This window comes from Dermacentor andersoni, chromosome 11 (genome assembly GCF_023375885.2).
Source record: "Dermacentor andersoni chromosome 11, qqDerAnde1_hic_scaffold, whole genome shotgun sequence".
NCBI lineage: Eukaryota > Metazoa > Arthropoda > Arachnida > Ixodida > Ixodidae > Dermacentor > Dermacentor andersoni.
In genome coordinates, this window is record NC_092824.1 from 6,477,338 (window position 1) to 6,490,054 (window position 12,717).

Consider the following 12,717-nt stretch of genomic DNA (forward strand, 5'->3'; position numbering starts at 1 on the left):
ATCGCTCTGGCTTTTCACAGCTGAAAAGTTCCCGCTATCATCTTCTCGGACTCGCGCACGGCGGTTAGATCCTTCTCGTCCGCTATCGTATCTGAACAGGCGAACAGTATTTTGCTTAAAGCACTTCAAAAGACTAGGGCGAGCAGCGAAGGATACCACATCTCGTGGTTCCCAGCCCATCTAGATAGCTCAGTTAACCCGCTTGGATGTAATCCTAACGAGCAGGCCCACCGGAGAGCGCGTGATTTCACGTACCGCGCTGTCGCGGGTAGCCAGGCTCGTAACGAGGTCAACATCCACAAAGATCCATTATGTACTTTCCATTAAATTGTTTCCCATTATCGACTGGGCAGGAGGACATTTCCACCCCCTCACCCTAAATTGAACAAACCTCAGGCTAGCACACTCAGACTTCTGCAAACCCGTTCGTATCCCTCTCCTCGGTCTCTTAACAGGATAGATCCTGCCCACTCACAGTCGTGCCCCAAATGTGGTCATGACTCATGCTCTTTTGAACACATGCTCTGGCTGTGCCCAGCCCTTAACGCCTCTTCACCCATCACGAAAGAACAATGGCAGGAATCGCTCAAGAGCAGCGATCTCCACATGCAACTCCAGGCTGTCCAGAGGGCCCACGACAGCGCGGCGGAACTTCATCTCCCGGTCCCATCGTGGGTGGCGCCACCGACTTGATCTTCGGGAGCCTTCGGTTTTAGCTCCCCAAGATCTCAGTCCCTCAGGACTCAAATAAAGTTCTTGTCATGTCATGTCCAGTGAAAAAAAGTCTGTTCTCATTTTGCCGGTTCCACCCCAAGTGTTGTACGAATATGTCAAGTGACACTCCGTGCGCAGATCTTGCAGGCAGTGTCGCTTTCGTTTGATGAGGTGTTTCAGGTTTTATTTTTTACTGCTCTTGTTGTGTGGCAATGTAGAGTTAAATCCAGGACCTGATGTACCAACGCTGCAAATGATCTTGGAGGGGCAAGAGGTTATCAAGGCTAAGCACGACAACATCGAGACAAATAAGGCAGCTCAAATGGCCATTATTGAGGACCCCACCGATCGTATTTCCTAGTTATAAACCCGAGTCGCTGCTCTTACAGACCTAGAACTAGTTGTAACAGAGTGCAAAGTAACATGTGATGATCAGAAACAGAGCATACAGACCCTTCTGACGAAAGTTGATGAACTCGATAACCGCAGTAGGCGCTGCAACCTTATCTTTTATGGTGTTCCAGAAGGCATGCAGGAGTCGGGTGAGTCGGGCGATGTGCCAGCACGCAAGAGCGGTGAATCCTGGCCAATGTTGGAGCAGCAGGTTGTAGACATATGTAGAAGTAAGCTTAATATTCCGCCAAAGACTATACAAAGGGCGCACAGGGTCGGGAAGTTTAGGCCAGGTAAAAATCAACCACTAATTGCCAACTTTGCGTCGTGTAAAGAAAAAAGGATATTTTGCTAAACACCAAGAAGTTACAAGGGACTGACATGAGCCTATCTGAAGATTTTTCGGAGGAAGTACGCATTGCTAAATCGCGAAGAAGTGATGACATGAAGGTGAACTTAAAGCACGACGCTCTTTATTTAGACAAGGTGAAATACATATATGATGACACAGTCAAGCAAGTCATGCTAAGCAATTGACGTACCAGAAGTACATCTGCTATCATCTCCTTACTTGTAAACTTTCGGAGCTCGAAAAATAAAATAGACGATTTTAATAGCCTTGTAAATACTACACGGCCATCAGTAGTTATAGGTACCGAGTCCTGGCTACACGAAAATGTTGCTAGCACGGAAGTTTTCCCCGAACGCTTTACATGCTGCCGAAAAGATAGGAATAATCATGGAGGGGGAGTGTTCATCTTAGTGCACCAAATTATTTTATTGTGTGAAATTGATAGCCAGAACGATTCCTGTGAGGTGGTATAGTGCAAACTGAGACTTCGAAACGGTAAATCCTCATCTGTGTGTTCTTTATACCTACCCCTTCTAGTTTCTGTAGATGTACTGCAAGGATATTCCGCAAGATTGAAACTGTTAAAACAGATTACATTACTGTAGCTGGTGATTTTAACCTTCCCGATATAATTTGGAGCCAACAGCCCTCATTCCCTGGAATAACGAGTGGAATAAATGTTGAATTGATAAATATAGTCAATTTGTTTGCACACACTGAGACAGTATTCGAACGCACTAGAGCAAACCATGTTGAAGGTCTGTTTTTTACAAATGAACTAAATCTAGTGCAGTCCACACGAATTATACCGGGAATTAGCGACCACAACGCGGTTATTTGTGAAATGAATTTAGAAAACGTAATAACTAACTCTATCAGCAATCGCCGTGTCTATAATTATAAAAAACCGAATATTGCTGAACTTAACCGCGTCCTTGAGGCGTACCTTGTTGTTTTTGAGACACTTGCTGAATGTTGCTCTGTAGCGCAGCTTTGGTCGACCTTTAAAGAGAAAATTCTGGAACTTGGCAACCGTCACGTCCCATCGTGGTGGCTAACCAAAAGGAAAAATAGGAGCAGACCATGGTTTACAAAGCAACTGCGCATCCTGAGGCAAAAGAAAAATAAGGTTTACAGGACGTTTAATCGCACTCCGACAGCAGCAAAGCTTGATAAACTGAAGAAAAAACAAATGCCGTGAAAAATGCGATAGCAATCGCAAAATCGGTTTACTTTGATTCTTTTCAAAGTAAAATTAAGCAACATCCTAAGGAGATATGGAAATACGCTAAAAGGTACCAAAAGAATACAGTCTCAATACCTGCCCTTGTTGTAGGATATTCTACCGTTTATGAAGATAACGGAAAGGTCAAGTGCTTTAATTCTTATTTTAAATCGGTGTTTTTGCCGGTACGAACACGGATAGACCGAGGGGAGTGGCCATTAGTAGGGGAAGGGCCTGGCATGTAAGATATTGTTTTAGTTGTAATAGAATGGAGGCCTTACTGCAGGGCCTAAGCACTTCGAAAGCTGCTGGGCCGGGCTGTTTGCCGAATGCTTTATTAAAACATTGCGCGCATATATTATCCAGGTATTTAAAAGAGTTTTTCGAAAAATCGCTCCAACAATATTCCCTGCCTAAGGATTGGAAAATAGCATCTGTAGTACCAACTCACAAATCATGGCCTCGAAGCGTTGTCTCAAGTTATAGACCTGTTTCGTTGACCAGTGTCTGTGGTAAAATACTTGAGCACATCCTATACACTGCCTTAATAAAACACATTAATGACCATTTTCAGTTAAAGCCGCACCAACAAGGTTTCCGCAGGGGCTTCTCAACTGTCACGCAGTTAGAGTTTTCTAATGAGGTTGCTAAGGCACTGGATAATCGCACAGGTGTTGATGGTATTTTCCTGGAGTTTAAAAAAGCCTTCAATTTGGTCCTTCACGATTTATTGTTACAAGAACTTTCACGTTATGACATTAATGTTCAAATCATAAATTAGGTTTCCGAGTACTTAAGGTCAAGACGGCAGTATGTTCTTGTGAATGGTAAAGAGTTGAGCATTGTTGTGGCGATGTCGAGGGTCCCTCAGGGATTCATATTGGGGCCCTTACTTATTTCGCTTTATATAAATGATATCAATGAAGGCGCAACGTTGCGTATGAGAATGTTTGCAGGTGATTGTGTACTGTATAGTAAGATAACTGCGAAAATTATTGTCTTGGAATTCAGAGTCACTTAACCAAAATACAAACATGGTGCGAAAAATGGGAAGTCGAGCTCAACTTAGGTAAAACAGCGTGTACGACGTTTCCTAAAAAAAAGGCATTTCTCTTACGCTATAAACGGTATTACTCTTTCACTGGTTACAGAGTACAAGTACTTAAACGCGTGCTTCACGCCATCGTTATGTTGGCATCGACAGGTGGACTATGCTGTTGCTAACGCTTGTCGATCACTAGTGTTCCTGTGTCGGAATACTCGCAACTTTCCTCAGGCTGTAAAAGAACTGTTGTGCAAATCAAATGTGCGTTCTGTATTAGAATATGCATGCACGGTGTGGGAGCCCCCGACTTTGATTGACAAGGGAAAACTAGAAAGAGTGCAGAATCTGGCTGCCCGGTACGTAGTAGGGAAACATGTTAGAAATAGAGAATTTAGCACACTTTCAAAGCAAACATTAAAATGGGAATTATTGGAACAGCGCCGAAGTATGCTTCGCCTGAAATTATTCCACGAAATATGCTTTTCCAAAAGTGGTATTCCAGTGGCTATGGTGTTAGGCTGCTGAGCACAAGGTCGCGGGATCGAATCCCGGCCACGGCGGCCGCATTTCGATGGGGGCGAAATGCGAAAACACCCGTGTACTTAGATTTAGGTGCACGTTAAAGAACCCCAGGTGGTCGAAATTTCCAGAGTCCCCCACTACGGCGTGCCTCATAATCAGAAAGTGGTTTTGGCACGTAAAACCCCATAATTTAATTTTTTTAAAAGTGGTATTCCACGTGAACATTCCACGTGAACCAGGTGCGTCAGGCAAATTAGCGGCTTTTGCCTTCTTCGAGTTCCTACCAAAACCCTGGAATGCGCGACCCTCTCGAGCTCGTCTGAAAGAATGAGTTTGAGGACCGAGGATAAGGAAATCTGGAAGACGGCTCGCCAATTGTTTTGCTCTTTTGTACTCAGTTTGTAGGAGATTAGTTGCACGCTGAGCATTTCACAAGGGTAAGTAATACCACAATATTTTGTTAGATTGCTAGCCTTTTCCGCTCAGCTCAGATCCACAATTTCAAGTGGAAAGTTTACATGATGACATGTATAGAACTGTAAAGAAAGCGGGGTGAGTGTCTCATATAGTTTGTAAGTTCACGCGCGAGATGCACAAGTGTATAAGTTATGCTTGTGCGGGAGTTCCTAACGAGTTGTGTTTTACTTGGCAGCAGTGCTTCTTTGGACGTATGTTTTGTAGATTGAGTTCATGAGCTTTCATTTCTTCGACGATATCAAATTTTCGGAACGTTTAAGTTTTACGAGATTTTGTTAGACAGGGGGCATCCTTGGTCTCTTCTTCTCGTGGTACGACGTTTTTTTTTTAGTTAATATATACTTTTGTGAAAACGTCCACAGCTGAACACTCGAGAAAAGAAAGCGTCCGTGTTTTCATTTTATTTAGTAGCACGGAGATGTAGGCTGAAGATAAAAAGCATCAGTGTAAATTTTATTGCGACTTGTTTTGAATGGTTCGCACAATTTTTTGTGAAGATCTTTTTATTTGTCAGATTTGGAGATTTATTCTAATCACGCTGGGTCTTATTATATAAAGGTATGTCACATAAATACGGCCACCTGCGCGGATGGAGCGTAGCTTTACAGTAGCACGATTTAGAAGTGCGCTAGAAGAAAGGCCTAATAAGACGGGCCTTCTGAGCCAATTAAGAAACGTGATAAGGGTTGTAGATGGTTGGCCCACTTGTACATTTCGCAAGTTGGTATTGTCACGATTCACAAGCAGCAGGAACTGAGAAAACAGAGCAGGACACTTTACTTGCAGGCAAACTGACAAACAATCGCGCAGGGACCTCGTCTTTTCTTCTGCAATGCGCAAGAGCTTCGTCTTTCTCTACGCGTCGCATACTGGATGTGACATTTGCCTTTCTCCAGAAAGAGCATTGTGCCGATGCTCACCTAGCGGCAGGAAGATGTGTCAGACAAGGTGTGGGCACTTCATTCCGAACACTAGGGCTTCGTGCGCACAATGTGCATAACTTCTGGTGGACGCTGCCTCGCCCTGGAGGAAGTAGGACTGTCAGGGATAACCTCATAGTTAAAGTCGCTGAGGCACCGTACAACCTTGTACGGACCGAAGTACCGCCTCAGGAGCTTTTCTGAAAGCCCTCGATGACGGATGGGACTCCAAACCCAGGCTTCGCGTCCTGGCTGATATGCGATGTATTGGTGCCGGAGATCGTAGCGTCTAGCGTCGTAGTCCTGTTGTCGGGTGATTCTGACGCGGGCGAGTTGTCTCGCTTCTTCAGCCCGTTGAGCGAAAGCTTCAGTGTCCGGGCCTGCATGACCGCAGTCATGTGGCAACATCGCATCGAGCATCGTCGTCACTTCGTGGCCATTAAGAAGGCTAAATGGCGTCTTTCTCGTTGTCTCCTGTTGAGTGGTGTCGCAAGCGAATGTGATGTACAGTAGAATGACATTCCAATGTTTGTGTTCCACGTCTACGTACATACTCAGCATGTCGGCGATAGTCTTGCTCAAGCGTTCGGTTAGGCCATTCGTTTGCGGGTGATATGCTGTTGCCTTTCGGCAAGCCGTGCCGCTGGGGCTAAGCACTGTCTTTAGGAGTGTAGTCGTAATGGCAGTCCCTCTGTCCGTTATCACCGTTGGCGCACCGTGCCTCAGAACCACGTTTTCAATAAAGAATCGCACTGCTTCGACTGCGGTGCCGTTTGGAAGGGCGTCGGTTCCTGCATAGCGTGTCAGGTTAATCGGTGGCAACTATTACCCACCTATTACTAGTATCGGAAGTCAAGAATGGTCCAAGAAGGTCCATACCGATTTGGGCAAATGGGGTCGTGGGTACTTGGACTGGCTGAAGTAGCCCAGAGGGTTTCATATGGGGTGGTTTGCGTCGTTGACAATCGAGGCACATGCGCACGTAATGTTTCACAAAGGTGGCAATCCTTGGCCAATAATCTTTCTCTTTGACTCGGGCCAGTATTCGCGTGAAGCCGAGGTGGCCAGATGTCGGTTCATCGTGGCAGGCTTGGAAGACCTCATGACGGAGAAACGTTGGGACGGCAAGTAGGCGGCTGCTTCCGCTTGCAGAGAAGTTCTTCTTGTAGAGAACATCGTAACAGAAGCAGAATGGTGGCAAGCTTCTTGCAAATGGTTTGGGAGTGCTTGTAATCCGGCCTTCTAAAATATCAATAAGCGGAATCATTTCGCTGTGGTCCGGACTAGTACACCACTGTCATGTGGAATTCTTGGAGCCTTAGGCTCCAATGCGCTAGTCGACCGGACGGTTCCTTCAAGTTCGTCAGTAAGGAAAGTGAGTAATGATCGCTGACAACGCTGTAGGAACGGCCCTAGAGATGTGAGCGAAACTTCATAACTGCCCATACCGCCGCAAGGCATTCCTTTTCTGTGGTTGAGTAATTAGACTCAACACGTGAGAGAGTCCTGCTTGCGTATGCAATGACTCTTTCGGTAGAGTCTTGCCACTGCACGAGCACAGGGCTTAGACCTACATTGCTAGCGTCCGCATGAATCATGGTAGGGGCGTCCTCGTCGAAGTGAGAACAGTACCGTAGGTGTTTGCAGGCGCTGTCTGAGGTCATTAAACGCTGCTTGTTCTTTTTCACCCCACACGAAGGCAACGTCTTTTCTTGTAGGGCGCGTTAACGGTGAAGCTATAGGTGAAAAATTGGCAATAAGTCTTCGGTAATACGAGCAGAGACCTAGGAAATGCCTCACTGCTTTCCTGTACGTTGGCGTTGAAAACTGCGACGGCCGTGATCTTGTCGCGGTCAGGGCGGACGCCTTGATAACTCACAACATTACTTAAGAACGGGAGTTCCTCGAACTCAAAGTGACACTTTTCTGCTTTGCGTTTTAAGCCGGCGGACCGTATCGTCTGTAGAACCGCCAGCAGCCGTCTAAGGTGTTCCTCGACCGTTTCTGAAAATAACTATGATGTCGAGGCCTGACAGAGGCATACCCATGAGTCGCTGAAAATCTGGTATAGCTGAGCATAAACCGAAAGGCAGGACCTTGGATTGGTAAAGCCCATGAGACGTTACGAAAGCAGTCTTTTCTCGGTCTCTGTCGTTAACCTCGATTTGCCAATAGCCACTTTTGAGGTCCATCGACGAGAAGTAGCAGGCATGCCCCAGCCTGTCGAGAGAATCGTTGATACCGGTAATGGGTATACGCCTTTCTTTGTCACCCGGTTAAGCTTACGTAGTCGACACAAAAACGTAGCCTGCTGTCTTTCTTTTTGACCATCACTATCTGCGATGCCCACGGGCTTTTTGATGGTTGCATAATGTCATCGTCGAGCATGTTATTCACTTGCTTTCGAATCGTTTCGCGTTCTTTTGAGGCTACACGGCACGGGTTTTGTTGGATTGGCCTCGCTGTATCCTCCGTGATAATCTGGTGTTTCGTCAATGGCCTTTGACCAACTCTGGATGTCAACGAGAAGCAATAGCGAAACTAATGAAACAAGTCCACAAGGCGCTGCCTTTCCGCTGGTGATAAGCTCGCGCTCACGTCAAGAACAGGTAAGGGTGCCGAAGCGTCTTGAGCTCCTTGTTACAATGCGAAGCATTCGCCGAATTCCGCCATCTCTTCGAGGTAAGCAACTGCTGCGCCTTTTGCAATGTGTTGTTGCTTGCTGAAGTTTGTCAGCAGTAGTTCTGTTTGCCCATGCATTACTTTCACGAGACTTCTGGATGTGGCAACACCTTGAGTGAGCAAAAGTGCAATTACCTGTTCGGCAATACCTTCCCTATCGTACTTTGTGCAGCACCTGACGTAAACAAGACGGCAAATAACAGTGGTACGGTAACATCCTCTATGATGCGGAAAGACTTGCGTTGTAGTACTAAAACGTTCGTCCACAGAAAAGGTTAGCAGACCTGCTATGTTGATGACTGCGCCGTACTCGCATAAGAAGTCCATACCTAAGATTATGTCTTTGCAGCAGTCGGGGAGAATAACAAAATTTGCGACGAATGACGAATCCCCTACGTTGACCCTTGCAGTACACTTGCCAGTCGGTGTCAGTAGCTGGCCTTCAGCATCTCTAATGTACGGCCCTGACCATTGCGTTTTCACATTGCGAAGTCTGTCCGCCAGTTTTTCAATTACGATCGAAAAATCCGCGCCAGAGTCTAATAACGCCGTCCCGTCGTGACTGTCAATTGATACAGTAACATCGGCGCTAACAATGTCGTCTGTCGTCAGATCATCCGGCTGTATCGGCTTCTCGTTCGACGGCAATGGGGGATTTCTGGCACTTCGACGTGTGGCAACCTTCCCTCCTGAGGCCGCGGCCTTCAGGTTAATCGGCGTGGGCTGGAAGATCCCCCTCGGTCCACGTCGCTGGAACGGCACCCTGTAGCTGGAAAACGATGTCCTGGAGAAGGGGAGCGCGACCGGTAACCAGGAGAATGGGCTTGCCAGCTCGTCAAATTCGCGTCGATGTTCGCTCAGCTGTCGTCAAAAGCACGACGAGAAGCAGCGGATGGAAATGCTTGGTACCTTACGACGCGGTAAGGGCAATGACGGAAGAAGTGGCCCGCTTCCCGAAGTGGAAGCACAAGGGCCTGTAGTCAGCTGCGCGCCAAATGTCGGTTGTGCGAAGCAGTGGCCACGTCAGTTGTTCCCTATGGTACCGAGGTGATGTCGGTGCTGACTGCTGGTGATACTGCGGCGTCGGCATCGGAGGTGGCGGTCGACGGACAACATCTGCGTAGCTAGGCGGCCACGTCTGGGAATTTGGCTCGGGAGGTACTAACGCTTGCTTTATTTCTTGGCGCACAACTTCAGCCACCGACGCAGCTGTGCATTATTTTGGCGTGATAGTGACCTTCTTACTTTATTCCTGAACAATTTCGCGTATCAGCCGGCGCAAGGAACCCTCTTCTGTGACCATCACTGCAGTGGCGCTTGCCGCTCCATTGCTGGTCAGGTGATCATACTGGTAGGTGTAACGCGCGCTCTATGGCTATCGATTCTTTAATAAATTCATTGACACTCGTCGACGGGTTCCGCACAAGACCAGCAAACAGCTGCCCCTCTACGCGCGCATGAGGTGGCTGAGGTTTTTTTTTTTTTGCCTCGGGCATATCGGGGTCTGCACGACGACAAAGCCAAGCCATGTCCTCAGCGAACACGGCAACACTTTCATTCTGCTTTTGAATCCGTGATTCGAGAAGACGCTGCGCGTGGTCTCGCCTTTCGGTGCTGCAAACGTGTGGAGAAACTGGCGGCGGAACTCATCCCAGCTTGGCCAGATTCGCTCGCCATTTGCGAACCATGTGCGGGTTCCGTCTTCAAGAGAGAAATACACAGGGGATAGCTTCTGTTCAGAATGCCGCTCATTATACTTGGATACGCGCTCGTACTCCTCGAGCCAGTTTTCTGCATCCTCGTAGACGTTGCCGTGGCAGCTCACGGGAGATCGAGGAGTCAAAAGAGTCGCCTGTGCAGGGCCTGGGTCCGCCATGGCTTGGGCACTCGCGGTAACAGGCAGACTTCCTGGTAGGGGACCAAATTACGAGCTTAGGCCTAGTACGCAAGGGCTGGCTGACTGTAATTACCGTCGGAGCTCGCAGACTTCCTCCTGTCGTACCGCAACACTCCGCAAACGACTACTGCAGAGGCACCCATTCTTTTGCTGTTGGGAAGGCGCCTGAGGACTAGGCTATACCTCGTCAGGCCCTCCGTTGAGGGGCGGGGCACCCGCAAACAGCTTAAGGATAGGAGTCGCCGTAGGCATCGCGCGACTACGTTAAGCGAAGGAGGCTTCGTATGGTATGATGAACTTTATTTAATGTCCTGAAGATCAACCTTTAGGTTGACGCAGGCGGCTCCCACATCGGGACAGTAAGGTTTAACCCTACCGCCGTATCATGGGCCTTCTGGACGGCCTGTACTCGATCGAAAAGAACTCCACTGTGTAGGACTCGCCGCCACCAGTCTCTCTCCTTGTCACAGTCTGTGAAAGTCACAGGACACTGCCAAAGCATGTGATCCAGAGTACTGATGCCATTACACTTCTCGCAATTGATTGGTATCTCTCTTTCAGGATATATCTTGTTAATAAAGTTTGGACTTGGATAAGTTCTTGTTTGCAACAATCTCAGAGTCAGCGCTTGAGCTCTATTGAGCTTAGCGTGTGGCACTGGGAATTCCCTTCTGTTCATGTAGTAATGCCTCGTGATTTCACTATATGTAAGTAATGGGTCCCTGTTCTCCTCCTGTATAATATTAAGGTCCTGGTCGCGTAGTGCACGGATAGTAAGTCCTCATGCAGCTGCGTTAGCCAACTCGTTTAAGTTCTTCCGAGATGGATCGACAGGCCCCATGTGCGCAGGAAACCAGTGGATTTCGATCTCTTGGCTGTCCAACTCACCGATCAGCTGGGCAGCCCTTTTGGTTACAAAGCCATTGGTAAAGTGTCCAATAGCCATCTTAGAGTCACTGCAAATCTTCGTCCACTTATGATTCCTAAAAAGCCAATGCTATCGCTACTTGCTCCGCGACTGTCGTGTCTTTAGTCATGATTGTAATAGCATCCCGAGTGAGACCATCTGCATCTACTACAACTGCCGTAAAGGCTTTCTTTCCTCTGACCCATGCAGCATCTACAAATGCCGCATGTTCTCTGTCGTGTTCTATCTCTTGCAGGGGAGCTTTGGCCCTTGCCTTTCGTCTTTCCAGGTTGTGCACCGGGTGCATATTTCTGGGGAAAGGAGTCGTCTTGATTACCTCTCTTATACTATCTTTTAGTTCTACTGTGCCTTCACCTGAAATTTTGGATTCGGTTGGGCACCATCCTACCTCTTCTAGTATTGCTCTACCTGGCCTTGTTCCACAGAGCCTCTCTCTGTGGACAATTTGCTGAGCTTCAATTATCTCGGCTATTGTGATGTGGAGCCACAATTTCATTAATTTGTTATCCGGAGTGTTAATCGGTAACCGCACTGTTGTTTTGACTAGCCTTTTAATTAATCTGTTCAACTTGTTTATCTCTGTCTGTGTCCAAGTGAGCATCCCAGCTACATATGAGAAGTGACACAAGGCGAAAGCGTGGACCAGTCTCATGGCGCTCTCCTTTCCCAGCCCCCTGTGTCTATTAGTGATTCTCCTTAGCAGTCTTATTACCTCCACAGTCTTGCTTGTGATGTGTCGTATTGTTCTTCCATTTGCCCCCTTTGCCTCCAGTAATGGCCCTAAAACTCTAATGAATTCTGCTTGCTTAACAGATTTGCCTGCCTTCATGGTTAGTACTAACCTGGGTTCTTCCTCGGGAACGTATCCCCTCGGTTTTCTACCCCCTCTTCTGTTCTTGAGTACAAGGAGTCCAGACTTATTAGCAGAGCATTTGAGTCCCATGCCTTCTAAAATAGACTCTACCTCATAAATGCTCTTCTGAAGTCTGCTTTCCGCATGTCCCATACTTCCCTCAGCGGTCCATATAGTCACATCGTCTGCATAAATGGTATAGTGAATGCCCTCTATCCCTTTTAGTCCCTTTGCCACTTTTGATATGGCCAGATTGAAAAGCATAGGTGGCAAGACAAAAGCATAGGTGACAAGCAAGGAGGCTTCGTGCGTGTACGCAATTTTCACTGAGGACCAAGGTGGTCCAGTGCTATCGTTCTCGGCCGCACCGGTCCAGTGTCGTTTCGTGTTAGTGCTCTGACCCCAAGGGGTGTGGGTGAGTGGGTGCGTCACCGCAACCACATCGTGCGTGCTCCGAACTGTGGTGACATGGTGATCACAGCCACCGACTTCCACGATGAAGACCACGTCACAGTTGGCACTAGCGCTAGCAGCACCACCGAGCCTCGGGAACAGCCGTCGACACCCAGGGAAGCCGCCGAACAGGGTCGCCGCTACCCAGTACATCAGCGCGGACGTCCCGACCGCTACGGCACCTATTCCTACTACGGGGCAGTAAACAAGTGTGGGGGAGATGCTATGTCGCGCGCCTAGGCGACAAGTAAAACAC

At 47.8% G+C, this 12,717-nt stretch overlaps 1 protein-coding gene across 1 annotated transcript in view; it reads right to left on the reverse strand.

Annotated features, from left to right (window-relative positions):
• Positions 1-10,206, reverse strand: part of LOC140214171 (uncharacterized) — a 39,432-nt gene extending 29,226 nt beyond the window's left edge. Inside the window, exons 1-2 of the mRNA XM_072285532.1 lie at positions 10,096-10,206; positions 2,406-2,513 (exon numbers count right to left, since the gene is read on the reverse strand). Coding sequence (XP_072141633.1) covers positions 2,406-2,513; positions 10,096-10,206 — 219 coding nt within the window. The remainder of the gene's footprint in view (positions 1-2,405; positions 2,514-10,095) is intronic.
• Positions 10,207-12,717: the final 2,511 nt, after the last annotated feature.